At 39.2% G+C, this 16,530-nt stretch overlaps 1 protein-coding gene across 9 annotated transcripts in view; it reads left to right on the top strand.

The window, feature by feature from the left end:
* kcnma1a (potassium large conductance calcium-activated channel, subfamily M, alpha member 1a) overlaps window positions 1-16,530 on the top strand; it is a 210,045-nt gene that overhangs the window by 25,706 nt on the left and 167,809 nt on the right. For all 9 annotated transcript variants that reach the window (XM_088916330.1, XM_088916328.1, XM_088916324.1 and 6 more), the window contains exon 2: window positions 9,790-9,954. In XM_088916330.1, coding sequence (XP_088772456.1) covers window positions 9,889-9,954 — 66 coding nt within the window. In that variant the 5' untranslated portion in view covers window positions 9,790-9,888. The remainder of the gene's footprint in view (window positions 1-9,789; window positions 9,955-16,530) is intronic.

Here is a 16,530-nt window from a genome sequence, read left to right as displayed (position 1 = left end):
CCGAATAAAAAAAAGTCAGAATGATTCACGGGCTGCAGGGCATGCTAATTAATTACATCATAATCCTGCTGTCCAAGTAGGATCAATATCTGTCGGCTTTGGTGCAGAGTCCCAGCAGCAAAGGTAAAAGAGGTATACTAATACAAGAGCAGAGCTGAAGACTTCCATGGTTGCCTTCTTGATCATTTACTGTACATTATGCAGTCATACCATTCGAGTGATTTTTAATGAGAGATAACATTGAATTGATAAGCCAGTGGCTGTATTTTGTGTCAGATCACCATTTAAAACTATTTCACTTTTGCTGTATGTATTTTTATATGTTATCTTTCTGTTAGTTTGGTTTGCGTGGCCTTGGTAGTAGCCTCAGGGTTCCCTGGTTGCATAAAGAACATAAGAGTAGTTCCAAGCGAGAGGAGGCCATTTGGCCTGTTAACATCATTGTTGTGGTCAATGCGAAAATATTTTGGATTTGGCTTTGACTGCAAGGGAAATGGACTAAGAAGCTGTTTACTTTTCCTTTAAGTTGTGAAGTATTCTCTTTTCGAGGGGGTGTGTCTGTGAGCACGTATTGGGACAGGGTGTCCTGAGGACGGCGATGGAGTCGCACTGTGTGCCTCAGCTGGAGACAACCCACTGAAGCCGAAGCAGTTTCACTGACACTTTCTACTGAAGCTCAGCAGTGTGAACCTGGCCAGTACCTGGATGGGAGACCTCCTGGGAAAGCTTGCTGCTGGAAGAGGTGTTAGTAGGGCCAGTAAAAATCCCAGGGCATTTTTAAAAAAAGAGTAGGGGTCCCTGTGTTCTTGCCAAATTTTCCCCTGGCCTTTACAGGGCATGGCTTACTAACAATCCAAATCTCTGAACTGTCTTCATTACTCATTACTGTTCTCTCCCCATGAGAGCTGCTGTGTGGTGAGCGTTCTGTGTGCACTTTGGCTGCTGTCGCATCATCCAAGTGGGCCTGCACATTGGTGGTGGAGGAGGGGAGTCCCCATTACCTATAAAGTCCTGGTCCAGAAAAGTGCTATATAAGTGTAATGAATTATTATAAATTTTAACCCTGAGGTTACTTGTATGTTAATTTAAGAGAAAGCTCTTCACCTACAGTACGATGCCATACAAGCAGTTTATATTACAAGTATTACAGGAAATTGAGCAGCCCCTGAAGCTGTTTGAGGAGAGGAAGAAACTGCTTTCTTTGTGCAGTTCATTTTCTCAGTCTCACATTCTGCATTTTTTAAACTCTTCCCTAGCTTTATGCAAATCCTGTCATACATTCCTCTCTATTATATACATCCAAGATAAGGGTATGTATTTTGTCAGACGTCCTCAAAATAGTGGAATTGTCTTTGTTGGTATGAGCAGAACAAACAGCTCTTACTGCTCAATGTATCTGTAAGGGCATCGGGTAGACGATGATCTAATATATAGAAAAGATAATTAATAGAATGGCACACCAGCTGGATGCTTTGTGGTTTCAACACACCACGCTGAACCTAGCTATTATTTCCTGATTTGTAGATAAAGTAACTAAAGCTGACACAGGCCTAGCTGAGAAGAAATAAAAAAAATCAATCCTACCCGTAAAGACTTGGGTGAGCTCCTGTCCTTGGAAGGAAATCCTATTACGAGACTGAAGTCTGTCCCTTTCAGAGGTACACCGAGAGCAGGGCTCTGTGACAATGCCACCCAAAAGGAATGGTGAAAGGACATGAGAGTTACTGTCTCTGGGCAGTTGCCTGGGGATGAGATGAGCCAGATTAAGCCTGCATGTGTAATGGCGATAATGTTTATGGTGCAGACGTTCCGAATGAGCTGCTGTGATGACATTAAGGCTCTGATTTAATCAAAGCCTTCCGTCTACCTGCCAAATGCAAGTAACAAACCTGTTGCTCACTGGTGGACTGGTTTGCCAGAAAATTCCTGCTTCGAGCTCAAGTATGTGAATACAGAATGCGTGTGAATTTTGATTCTCTCCTGACTTCACGTAGGTACAAATAAAAAAAATCAAAGTGTTAAAGGCCTGTTACATCTTTTACTTTTGTTTAATTGAAAAATAAAAGAGCCTGTTTCTGTTCCAGCAATGAATAAAGATGAACAATATCCCAATCTAATTTTCCATCAGCCTGTTCAATTTTAATGATTGCGTACATTATTGCAGCTTTTTAGGGCTGTAGCTATGCTGAATGTGCTGGCTGGAACAGATTTTGATCTGCAGAACCTGGTGTTTAATTGAATCATAATATAATAATAATTTTCTTTTAGTGTTAGGAATGCTGTTGCATTGTCACAGTACTATATTTTTATATATATAGACTCTTGTGTGAACTTCAAAATGATGTGTTTTTTGACACTTAGAAACAGAGTTTCCTTGGGTCCTGGGGAGAGAGTAATGTGATTTGGAAGCAGTTTCTCTAAGAATTTTTAAATCAAAAGATTTTTAGCCTTTAACGTAACAGTGGGCTTTATAAATAGCCTTTTAGAAAGATAAAACTCCCTGGATCCATCTTTAGAATGATGGGTGCCAATTAACAGAAACCAGGGTGCCACCTGTGATCTCTTGAGACCTTTATCTCTTATTGATGCAAAGGGAGTGATGGCAGAGGGCAAATTGCTGCCTTTTTTCTGGAAAGACTAATAATAGTATGATTTTAGTAATGAGCATTTTCAATGCTCATATACAGTAGCTTATACAGTATGTTGGCGTGTAGCGTGAGCAGCTGATATTTTAATTTCATGGCATTTCTTTCATAATAATAATAATAATAATTGCTTACACTTATATAGTGCTTTTCTGGACACTCCACTCAAAGCGCTTTACAGGTAATGGGGACTCCCCTCCACCACCACCAATGTGCAGCCCCACCTGGATGATGTGACGGCAGCCATAGTGCACCAGAACGCTCACCACACATCAGCTATTAGTGGGGAGGAGAGCAGAGTAATGGAGCCAATTCATAGATGGCTCCATTACTCTGCCAATTCATAGAGGGGGATTATTAGGAGGCCATGATTGGTAAGGGCCAATGGGAAATTTGGCCAGGGCACCGGGGTTACACCCCTACTCTTTTCGAGAAATGCCCTGGGATTTTTAATGACCAGAGAGTCAGGACCTCGGTTTTACGTCTCATCCGAAGGACAGCGCCTGTTTACAGTAAAGTGTCCCCGTCACTATACTGGGGCATTAGGACCCACACGGACCACAGGGTGAGTGCCCCCTGCTGGCCCCACTAACACTTCTTCCAGCAGCAACCTTAGCTTTTCCCAGGAGGTCTCCCCTCCAGGTACTGACCAGGCTCACACCTGCTGAACTTCAGTGGGCTGCCAGTTGTGAGTTGCAGGGTGATATGGCTGCTGGCAAAGAAGCAAAGACATGAAAGAAAGTAATAGAACCAGATGTTTTGGCTCTGTTGCTCGTTTGGCTGTCGGTGGCCCTTATTGATCCAAAAGTCAGTCATAGTTATCGTCAGGGACATGCCTGTGTTTATTACAGATAGAAAACATAACTTCACCTTGTTTGTGAAGAAGCTAAAACAATCATTTCCCAGATACCTTACGTTTGAAAACATTTACTGTAGCAATGTATGTAACAACATTTGGATTGCAGATATTGTGATTTTTCTATAGCAAAACAAGGTTTCGACATGTTTTGGGATAAAGCTGTGTAGATAATCCAGTGATTTATGACAGAGTTTTTAATATGACATGATTGCTCTTTTATAACCATGTTTTCATTTTTTCACACACTCAAGGGTAGTTACTAAACAAGAGAGCCCTGCTGGCAGAGTGGTGGAAACATCCTGCATGTCTGCCTAGTGACTTTGCTGGTGTCATCTATTCTGTTCTCTGTGCACAAATCGTCTAATCCTCTTTAGACTAGCAGCACTCAAAATAGTTCTGCATATAAAGACTCTGAAGCTAATGTGATTTTGTAGATAGATAACCTTTCCCTGACATTGACAGCATGTCATTCTTCATGGGCCTTTTCTTATAAATCTGAAAGGAACACACGAAAGGAAATGACCGGTCAGCTAGAGGAAATGAATTACACTAGTGTTGTCATTACATTTTAATCCACAGATCTTTGTGGTCTGTGTGTCTGTTGGCTTACTACATCCTCCTTGTCTTCTTGGCAAGTCAGTATGTCAGTGTGTGTCTGCGTGTCTGGCTGTCCCTCTGTTATTGTGACTTAATTTCTGATTGCCCGACTCCTGAATTTAACTTATTCTTCATTGAATATGAGAGAAACGCAATAGTAATGACGTATTTTAGGAGTTTGTAATGCAACGTCGTCTTATTCAGTGGTTCCATTTTGCATTATAACTTTTCCAGGACATTTAATATGTAACTTATGAACCTGCTGTAAATAATGCTAGCCCTTTGGTCTTGCTGCTGAAATGAACCATTTCCAAGCCAGTGTTCAAGGGAAGTGTGAGCATTATTAAATTAATTGTTGTTGTAATTAGGGGTGATAATGTCAGTTAAAAGAGAAAAGCAAAATCGTTCCAGTTATTACTCCTCTGTACCAATTAATTCATTAGACTGCCTAGTGTTTGCTGTCCCCAGACTGATAACTGTTGAAAAAGCGCTTTAAAGCAATTGTCTAAATCCTAGAATTTAAAGATTTATTTTAATCTTTCTAAATTAAATGAAATTGCAGGTATTTTTCCTGGATTTCCCATTGCTCTGTACTGAAATTAGGTTGTCTAAATCTTGATTTGATTTAGATGACTCTGTAACATATTTCCTCTTAGCGAGTTCTGTTTGTTCCAACAAACGCAGATTGTTGAGGCAGCTGTTTACTGAGTGCAAGGTGGTTACGCTGTAGTAAAATAGGAAAAACATTAGAAGAATGAGATGTTTTTTTGTTACCAACCTACTGTGGAAACAAAATGTCATGTGTAATTCACAGTGTTATCACATTGACTAGATTCTCATTTCCCTGGTTCAAGTTAAAAATAAAAGTCCCATTGGAACAGATTATTCCCTAATGATGCACAATGAAAGTCAAAGTAACAGCTGCAGAAAAGCCCAGTTGCAGTTGCTTAGCTGAGTCACATTGGCTTGTTTCTGCCACTTGTTATGATGGGGTCTTCCCATTGGCACTCCAGTGCAGGACACTGCAGTGAGACAGACATTACAGTCGTACATTTATATCCATTAAATCCTTGACAGAATATTAAAAATGAAAAAAAAATCACATCTGTTTATGAAATACTGTGGTTAAAGTTACTATATGCACTCTGTGAACCAAGTACTGGTAGTGTGTGTACACAAGACATAAATATTGTGTAACTTAATACATGGGTTTCAATGCCTATTGAAAGTCTGCCACATTATTCAAGAGGTCTGCCTCCATCTCCTCATTGATCTGAGTGAACTGAAACAGCTTGCCACAGAACTTTCAGCTCCTTTCAGTGCTCGTGTATTTTAAGAATGATTAGTAGTGTTGTTTCAGTCTATAATACAGCCAAGGGGAGCAAAATGCAGCTGAGAAAAGGAACGGCTTTGAAAGTTTGCCCCCTTTTGAACAACAAACGCACCGTTCAAATGAATTTCTGCCAGGGGGTGACCCTTGATGTCACCAGACTTTCGATTTACAAAGAGCAGTGAATTTCCAGTTTTCTTAGTTTGATTTTTCACAAGAGAGGGTTTAGAACTGCTAACACATGTTGTCACAGCACAACCAAGAAATAAAATAGAGCGTTTAGGGGTAATTCCGAAAGCTGACATTTACCAGTGGTTTTAATACGACCCATGGATGTCATAACATTATTTTCATTTTTTTCAAATATATTTTTCTACCTGTGTTCAACTTGAATGTAGTAAACTGTGGTAATGATTTTTTTCTCGTGAATGACTTGCTGTGTACTGTAGCATCAGTGCTCATTCCCCTTGTTACCTGAAAGGTTATCGAGAGAGATCCTTCCACCCCCTGAGTTCTGTAATGGCTCTAGGACTGCTCTAGCTGGACAGCACTCACCCCCATGCCCAGTGATCCACTTTAACAAACCCAGGTGCTGTGTATTGTGCTCATGCATTGTTAACAGGAGAAAACTCCTCAGCTCTTCACCTTCACAGCCACTCACTCGGTTTGGCTTCCATGTATGTGGAACCTCATGCAGGACGATTCTCCAGAACCCCCCATGTTGAAACTTAAGTTCCCAGAATGACATTCATGGATAAAATTAGTAAGTGGAGTATCCTGTGGCATGCTTTGAGAGGCCGTGTCCTATTTTCTGCAGGAGAAGTGCAGCCTGTGTGTATTATCTATGAAATGGAGCAGAATCTTCTTTTGTTTACTTTGTCTCTTTAGATCTATTCATACGCCCTGCTGGCTTCTTAGAAATAATGCTTAATGTGGTTTCAGTGCTTTACTTTCCTGGCTGTTTCGGCAGCCGGACAGACATTTTGCTCTCTTAAACAAAGTCCCGTTGGTTTCTCCTTCTCTAAATGTCCTGCAAAATCAAGATCAGGGGTGCTTGTCTTCGAACAGTCACTGTCTGGGGTAGTGTTATTCTGAGCTGACGCACTGCGGGGATCATGGGCCGATGTTCTGAGTCAGCTGGTTAAAAACGGTTTCATTTAGAATCTTTCATATCATCATGTCTTTGAGTATCTCTGGGCCAGTATTGAAAACTATTTGTTTTGTTAATTTTTTTATTGTAAGGAAATAACTTTGAGCTGTGGTCAGGTGACCTTATAATTATAACAATGCTGTGTTTTTATTGTGACTAATTTAGCTGAAATGTAGAAGTGGTGAAAGCTCCTGTCTCTCAGGATCGGTGCACTGAAAGCATATACAAAAAAAATTGCAAACCTGAAGTCACAGAAATGTTCATAGCTGAGCTGCTAGTTGAATATGATATCCAAAGTGCATTGTGATTTTTCCGTGCACTCGTCTTATCTGAGGTGGATCACTTTCATTCATATCCCGTGCTCGGTGAGCTGTGGCTTGAATAGATCCTAGTCCCCTTCAAAGATGTATTTTCATGCTAAGGGATAGCACATGCTGCATAGTTACATGCCAGAAGTTCTTTGAAGTGGGGTATCCAATCAGAATGAAATATAATCTCTACCCACACATTGTGAGTACTGCGCATCCAGTCCTGCATGACTGCAGTGCAACAACAACAGAGCAGAGCTGAAGGAACATTTAAAGGTGACGTATACCTGGTAGCAAAAAACTCAGACGTCTTCATTGTGCTGAAATGGAGTTTTTAACAAACGTTCATGTTTGTTACAAACTCCGTTTTTTTCACTTCAGTTACTACAGTTACTCCATAATTCACTGCAGAGTGAATTCATTTCTGCTGCTCTTCCTTGTAATCCTCCATGATGTCACTTCCTGAAATGTTATCAAAAACCACAGGAAGCCCCTCTCTCGCTCATAGTAGCATTCTTTTGCATCCTTCCTCCTCCCGTTGGTTCATTTCACTCTGCAGGGGGGTCATAAGTTCCTTGTCTTGCAGCCAGGGGAGGGTAAAAAAAACCTCTTTGTGCCGGCCTTTTTTCAAGTAAACGTTCATAACGCATTTTCTAATTGGGTGTTCTTACTCCTCAAGAAATAAATTGACTCAACACATTGCAGAAGATCTAGGAAAGAAGCAAAGATTTTTTTTGAAACGTCTTGCACTGATATCAAACAACTACTTTCTAGGACTAACTTGTTACTACAAGAGGAATCCAATTATCAGAATGCCAGCTGTTTCCAAGAAGAACAATTACCAACAGTAATCCCATTTTACTAGAAAATCCTCTCATACTAGATACCATAGTTAGAGTAAACAGCTTCTTTGTTGTGATTGTGTTCTGATACCCAGGCATACTAGTAATGTCTGTCAAATGCAAATGTAATATTTATGGGATAAGTCAATAATGTGTCACAGTGTGCCATGTTAATAGGCCTTCGGGTTGAAGTCGAAACTTCAACTGCTTGCTTTGGAATTTTCCTCTCTTAATGGCCAGCAGCTACTACGTTTTTACTAGCTGAAAGGACTGCCGGTCTATTTGTGTAGAGAGTAACAGAGGCCAAGTAAAATGCTAGGATAGAATAATACATTTTAAAGTTTATGACAGCCTACCACTGGGGAAGAACAGTTTTTGTAATGCTGTATTGCATGGCTAAAGCTGTGTTATGTTATTTCTGGTATATAATTTGAAGAACAAGTTTTTTTTTCCACTAGCGCTTGAATTTTAGGTATTGTGCATTTGCGCTATTATATGGTTCAGCGTCTGCATGATAGAATTGTGCATGAAAAGATGTGCAGTTCAGGATATGCTTTTCATGGGGACCTCTGTTTCTTTGTCTTTGTTGTTTGGCATCTGACTGAAGTTGGTAGCCACAAAAAAATCCAAAGAATGGAAAGGTATCAAATTCTGATCAGCAGGTCAACAGGAAGGACCGTACCCTATAATGGGCCATCAGGGCTCGTGGATAAAAATATAAATAATAAATATACTGTAAATGCTGACATTTCCCACCCACCTGAAAATGAACTGTATTGTGACTCTAAGGATATAACCTTCCGATCTCCCGTTGACGTCTTGCAGAGTGAATCATGCCTTCCCCTGTACACAGCCCACACGGCTCACCTTCTGCAGAGATGTTGCGTCAGGAAGTCTAAATGAGCCATGCTTTAGGTTTCAGTGTCCTGGATATTAGTGTTCAGAAAACAGGCACACCTTTTGTGCTTTCCCTTGCCTTGATTCTGCACAAGTACTTAGTGGTTTAGCAAAACCTCAGATGCTAACTTCTTTGTCTGCATGTTTAAAACAACTGCACTGGAGCAGTTTTATACATTGTACTGAAAGCAGATGCAAAGAACAGGAGAGCCCTGATTTGTAAAATGATTAGACTGAGGCTTGCCCTTCTCCTCTCCCCCCACAATGTCATAATTATTAAATACGTTGTAGTGACTCATCATCTTAAATTCCAGAGTTCTTAGGAAGCTGGTGATGTTTCTACAGAGTGTAGATTTGTTTTTCCCTTTTGAGAAAAGTATCGCCATTTCCCTCAGTGTGTCCACCATGCCATGTTAATTACATGTTACAAAACCCTTTGCTGAGATAAACTTAATTGTTAATTCGTTGTTAGGAAGCGAAAGTGATTTATACCATTCAAGAAGGTCATCCTTCAGGGCTGAGCAACTTCTGTGTTCTAATACTACGGACGCCTGAAATCATTCTTTCAGGCGTCAGGAGTTTGAAAGAAAAAAAATAATATCATAAATAATGACTGGCATGCATGCACATCTACCTAATTAGTTCAGAGAGCAGTCTTACAGTCAGAATTGACCTCACGGTGATTTATGGCAGTGACATCGGAATGTGATAATGGTGAAATGCTAGCACTACTGTCCCCTTCTTTTCAACCAGGGACGGAGCTGTGTGAAAATCTTGTTAAAACTGTCTAGGTTAAGTTGTAGACAAAATGTAACAAACTAATACTTCCTGAATGAATCAGAAAGGAGACAAACAAACTAAAAAATACAAATGAACACTATACATATATACATATATATATACATAAAACACACACATATATATTTTAAAGCTTCAGTAATTATTATGGTGTCCCATAATATGCCTAATCATTGGCATATTAACATAGAGAAAAAATGAAAGCAGAAAAGAAGGGTATTCTGGGAATGTTTTTTATATATGTGGTTAGAAATTGGTGTGGGCTTGTGAAATAATTGTTAGGGAAATAATTTGTGAGGATTCTTCTCAACCTGTCAGAGATGACAGTGACTGATGATGACATTGTGTTTTTTCCTTGTACAGGAAGCACAGAAGATTAACAGTAATGCAGGTAATCAAGCAGATGGGTCTGCCAAGGGTCCCGACGAGAAAGAGGAGACTCCAGCGAGCGAAGTGGGCTGGATGACCTCTGTCAAAGACTGGGCTGGGGTCATGATATCTGCACAGACATTGACAGGCAGAGTTCTTGTAAGTACCTCGCGGGTCTCAGCAGCGCCTTTTAGAGAAATACTGCCTGTTTGTTGCTGAAAACGAACTTTTCTCCGCTCCTCGTGTATGTCATCATTGGTTAAGTAACAAGAGAAGGGGGATGTGAAGTACTAGTTGTATGATGAAAACCGTAGCGTCCTCAGTCTTTAATGTTCTCTGCTAAGTGGGTGGAGGCAGGATGAGAGCCCTACTGTTAAGGGTTTCACACTTTGCTGCCTGCTCAGACCGGAAGGAGAAGTACTTGGGGATTCTACACCTGTGCAACCTAAGAAATTGAATGTATCTGTGCTGCACTGTTAAAACTGACTCTAATTATACTGTATGTAGATGGATGGAGAATATAAAATGACTCAGTCAGACATTATGTATATTTTATATTTTATTTTATCTGTGAAGCTCACTGAACTGAGTGGCGGTAATATGTGAAGGTTGTACCTGTGAATCAAGTGTGAATTACATACATGAATTGTATTATTTGTGGGACGCTCATTCAGACTAGCATTTATTAATACGAGCAAAGAACAGGTTGAAAACAGTGTTTCTGAGCTGTGGCACAGAAGAAAAAACTTTGCAAAGCAATCTGGTCTTGTTTTTAAATCAGAGTCAGCATTGCATGCCTTCTGCTATGTTATAGATAAGAAGTGCTCTGCTGAGCATTGAATGAAGTACAGGAGTAATTGATTTTAGTTTAGCACCGTCCCCTCAGAGCTGTTGTATAACTGCTGTCTAGGTGATTTATTTGCTTAGCAAAATATAAAGAACATGTATGCAGTGTTCACAGCAGAGAAAATTCTTTTAAGATGCTTTCAATACAGCTGTAGTTTCCCTATTGTTCAGTAAAAAAGAGGAGGAACACTGAGCTAAAGTGGCAAGTGGCCTCCTTTTTCACAATGTTCCAGCTGAAAGCAAACTTTGTGGACAAATGTATCTACTTTTGGGGTCCTATACCCCACTTCTTTTAGCTTCTGTAAGAATATTCCGACAATTCTGTAAATATTGTACTGTAAACATTGGAAATATCCTAGAAAAATGTGTTATTCTGTTCAAAAGCAGTCAGAAATTATGCAGTATAATAAATATATTGTCAAGACTTAGAATGCATATTATAGTCATTTTAGGAATTGCTCTCTGCATCTTTTCAATCTGTGGTATTATCTCCCTGTTTCTTCTGAATTTGTCCCTCAAACATCAATAGTTGAAAGATGTTGGGACTGGAGAGCACAACCATGTCAGCTCTGCTTTCACTCCATTTACTACAGTATATACTGTAAATGACCATGTACTTTACTGTAAATATCTCAACCTTTTGTCATTTCAGTATCTTTATGAGGATGGTTTGTATTATGGTCAGTTCATAAGAAAGCTAGGTTGGATTAATTTAATTGCGGTTAAATGCCAATTTTAATCACAATGCCATAAGACTTTTTGGCCTGTTTATTAGTGGTCAGAACAATGTGGTAATGTAGCTTTAATGTGAAACTGGATGGCACCATTATTAAACTCTAAAAATGACTCTAAAAAGATTCAAATTATTTTAAACACAAGATAGTTGGTGCATAGCTACACATTAGCAAACATTTTGTAGCTTTAAATTAAAATTAATTTTATGTCTTGTTATAGTATACAGTATATAGAACAAACTACTGTTTATTTTTCTACAGCTACCACCAGTCTTGGAACATTTTTATTTTAATTGAACTCTGACATTCATCTCATCATTGACTAGTCTAAGAGGACAAACAGAAGATACCTCTGTCTAATCCCGTATTGTCTATGCAATGCTATCAAAAACAGTTTTATGGAGACTACAGGTCAGGATTAGATTTCTTTCAATCTATACAATATTGACAGTAATGGCATAACTCCAGGTGTGTGTTGTTGGCTATGTATTTTGATATGCACTCATTCACTGTGATCATGTTTTCTATCTCCTTTCATCTTGGAACGGGAACTACTGAATACAGATCCGACTTGCCTGCTGTTGAGCAAAAGAATTAGGTGCAATCACTCAATAAAGAATACGTGAACATTAAGTATATAAATCATTCCCAGCCTCAGACAGGCTGTAAACATAATGTACTGCAATCATGCCATTGCTAAAGAACCTTTCCCATAAACCCATAATTCCTCCAACGTACAGAAGAGGCATTATGGGTATAAAGTCAAGATTTTTAAGATTTCCTTTGTGGCGTTGCTGATCAGTTTTCTTAAAGAGCTTCAAGTTGTTATTTCAGATTTCCCTTAGATTTTAATGTTACTTTCAAGATATTTTCGTGTGTTTTATTTAACCACGATCCTCAGTGAAGGAAGGAGGAAATCTACTTTTATAATGGTGTGGCATAGTGCAATTGCTTGAGTGGCAGTACAGTACTGTATACAGTGCATATATAGTGTACAGTACTAAAAACGTGTAATGCTATAGTAATGGTCATATCTTCCAAATGTATCTCTATATGGTTGCTGCTCCATCATAACTATAAATCATAACTATGTCATTTACATTTGGTGTAGGCAGTGTCACAGTGTACAAGACCATGCGCAAACTGGCATAATTTATTTAAAATGCTAAAACACTGACTGTTCCAGCTGGACTTCAACATTAGCATGGTTTTGTGTCACTTTCAGTATGTGAAACGTTAGGGCAGCTCTGTGCTGTATGGCTTTCATCAGCAGGGACACAAGGCAATCACAGCAGGCACTGGTAGTTGGATTGTCCTAATTATTTCTTTATCTCTTTGAGTCTTTCTTCAGAAGGTCCATCTTCCTTGTAGATACACTGCTACTTCCTCGAATGCACACTTGTATACTGATCCTGATTTAGCAGTGCGACTAATTATCCCTTTTAATTTTTTGCATTGTGTGTCACAGGCGTCACTCAGTATACACAGGTAGCACTTGCTGTGATGAGCTTTACTTTGAAATGGTTAAAGTTATTTTGTGTGTGTGGGCTGAGGGACTTCTGCCCTCTGTCAGGGTTCTTCTGCAGCTTAACGATAATGGCACAGTGCACCAGTGTTTAGTGAGCCTAGCTAGTAACCATAGCAACGGCAGCTTACCTAAGCACAGCAGATGTTGTATTCTGTGTCAGCTTGTTTAGGTCCTTGGGGGTAAATTAAAACCTATTTTTGTGGCATCCGAAAAGGTTTTAGGTCACGTGTGAAGAAACTTTAAAATAAATATAAACAATGTTTACACACGCAGACTCATCTACAAATGTATAAATCCGCACACATGTAGTTGTAACGCCACAGTCCAGCCAAACAAAAAAAATGAACACTGAAACAGATCCCTCAAGGTAGGCCTGATTGTTTGTTAGTTTGTTTGGCTTCATGGCTTTGGAGGTTGTTAAAGATCAAGTGTTGCCTGAGGCTACTTAATTATAAGATCCCTCTGAACACTGCCTCTATCAAAGCTGAGCCTGATTACTACACGTTATGTGTAAGTAGTACATAGCAGGGGTGTTGAGGAGGCTATTTTTACACTGCCTTCGCAAGATGGCAGGAGGGCTTCAGCAAATATACATCCATACCGGGCTTCCCCTGCCTGGCTAATATATTACTCCATCTGTCGTTCCATAAATGGCAGTGGATCCCCTGTGAAGATTTTGGAAGGAAATAAAATGATAGTTTATTGTGCTGTGTGGCCTGCTATTTGTATAATCTACGTCACAGAACCTTCTGGTTTGAAGTTGGTACGTTGGTAGTATGATTTTGTTTCTATTGCAGATAGCAAGGAAATATGAAGCAATAGTGAAGCGAGGTGACAGAAATCTCCTGGCAAGATTTCTATCTGGCAAGATCAGTTTCTGAATGAGTTTGGAAATAAAATTTCAGATGGACTGTTCCAGAGTGTAGCACTTGTAGTTATTTTTAAGAATCCGCATGAAGTGTTTTTTTAATGGACTTCAATCTCTGTTGAATTTTTTACTCTTTTTTGATGTGACCATAAACACAGCATTTTATAAGTGATAAAAAAATCATATATCCATTCATATGTGAAATCAGACACATGAAAGCTGTATTTTATTTATAGGGACAGATCCATGTATTAGCAGGAATAACAATGAGAAAGAATATTCCTTTCATGAATCTGACATGCTGTGAAATAACAACATTTTTGCACTGTGCTTAGTTCATGCCCACAGAAGGTGCTAATGGAAAGATGTTCTATTTTCAGTGCTGTAGAATCACCCCTGGCAACTGTGACTGGCCTTCCACTTGACCTCTGACCTAGTGAGCCTTGTGAGGGAGACTACAGATTAATATTGTGCAAACTATTCAATACATCTGAACAGCTGAGCATTACAATGGAGGAGGAAAAACATTTAGTTAATTAAAATGCATGCTTAGATCAATATCGTTATTAAAGCTAACATTCCAGCACCGATACTACAGACTGTAGAAAAAAAAAACCCCAGCAAACCTCATATTTAATTTCCTCGGAAGCACATTTCTTAATTCACAGACTGTCTACTTGGATCAAAAACTGATCTTTCAAATTAACATCTTAATGGTACAATTATCACTTACCTCTACCAGTGGCAGAGGATTGATATAAGAAGATCCCAAGACTCAATGTTGTGAATCCTTTAACTGCATCCTATTATTTGATCACTTAAAGTGAAAGCTTTGATCATTCACAATAGTGCGATGCAACCGAGGAGATTCACAAAGAGCTTTTAGTGAGTGACGAGTGTATATTTCCATGTGGTATCCAGAAGGGAAGGCTCTGACAGGAAGATTTGTGGTGTGCCTGTGTGTTTAAGAGAAGGCAAGCGGCTTACTGTGACTGTGCTGGAGTGTGCTCCACTGTAGGCACACATTGTGGAAAACATTGGCAATCACTTTGGGAGGCCTGCCAGAGGAGAACAGAATATTAACACATTGATTCAGAGATGAAATTAACCTTGAAAATAAAAAAAACATCTGTCTCTTTTTCTTTTAATACGCATTCTTTCTTATTCTGCTTGAGATTAAATTCACGAAGAACCTGGAACAATTTTGTGTCATTGCAAAAGAAAGGAATGAAGTCATATTACTTTGCTTATAATGGATGGAACCGCTGTGCTCCTCAATCTACAGTGAGTGTGATTAAGCAGTCACTCAACCTAACAAGGAGATGCTCTCTGTCTGATAAAAGACAGATCTAGGTGCATTGGTACCTATTTTAGAGGTGAAAACGACAGACTTAATCTCCGAGTATGCCTGTTAATCTGTGACTGCTTCAGAGTGCAGGCAGGCACAGTATCAGGCAAGATTAATTTCATTCAAAATTTTATCCAAAGGGGTTGTTCACTTTTTCTGGGACAGCCAGCTAATACATGCTATTTTTAGTTATCCCTCTTATGCCTTCATCTTCTTGATGGTGTCTGTGATTTTACACGTTTGCAGCCTGAAGTAATCTGAAATCAACCTTTTCTTATGGTCCTGAAATTGGAGATCCTCCTCTGCTCCAGCTACATAACCAAATCTTTGCTACTGGGCATGGAAAGCATTTCTAACAGTTGGAGTTGCTATGTATTTCCTGGTATGTATCTGGAGCTGAACCCCAAAACCTATTGTACCGTACTAGATACGTGTGGCACACAGGGTAACAAAACAGGGTCTAAAAAGTTCGGTGTTGGCAGAGGTATAGCTTTAGTTTTTGGAATATGACTGCCTATGGTTTTGAACCACAGACAGGAGCTGGTAGTTTGCTATAGATTAACCTTCCCCTTTTTATTTACTGGTCAAAGACTCTTTAACCTTATTGGATGTCTGGAGACAGATGCATCACAGCCTTGGAAATCTGCATAATCTATGTTGTATTACAACATAATTTGTAATTGTTTTACAAATCACACATGCAAGATCTCCAATATCCTCTAAATACAACCATTACATTTCTTTTCACAGCAGTGAAACTATTGTCTAAAAAAAACAACAAATTAATTAAATAGTGCTGACCACAACACGACATCCACATACAGCACAATGTGTGAATTTAATCCATTTTTACCAGCAAAATCAAACCACAGTAGCCTATACTTTATATCATAAGAAACAACATAACCTCAGCTTCATAGCGTATTCTGTTCCCAATGTAAAAAATACATTTATCTGCTGTTGCAGTTCAGAGATGCTCCAGAGTCCATCAATAATTGATCAATTCTCCAGCAAAATACAACCCCAAAAGCAAATATTCATCAAAATATATAATGTCTTTACCATGTAATCACAAAAATTCAATCTGCATCCCATTTGACACAGAAATGAATGTTTTTGAAAATAGCTGATGAGACCACATCGTAATAACATTTTCAAACTGCCCGCCTATGGAAAAGCTAATGTGATAGGTAAAATTTGCTGTCATTCAGTGAATTCTGACCATTCAGAGCCTTGGGGTAGGTTTATTAGCATCCTGAGCATTTGCCAAGTTTTTCATCAGCCTAAACACCATTAATAGCATCTCTAGCAATACCTCTAGGCCTGCAATAGTAATAATAATGGACTTTTAATTCTTTGTATTATTTTTTTTCATTTTTTGGAACATGAAGAAAACCATTCCAGGCCCGTC

Source organism: Atractosteus spatula, chromosome 5 (genome assembly GCF_055471065.1).
Source record: "Atractosteus spatula isolate fAtrSpa1 chromosome 5, fAtrSpa1.hap1, whole genome shotgun sequence".
NCBI classification, from domain to species: domain Eukaryota; kingdom Metazoa; phylum Chordata; class Actinopteri; order Semionotiformes; family Lepisosteidae; genus Atractosteus; species Atractosteus spatula.
Note: the sequence above shows the minus strand (reverse complement) of the source record. Positions and strands in the feature narration are given on the sequence as shown.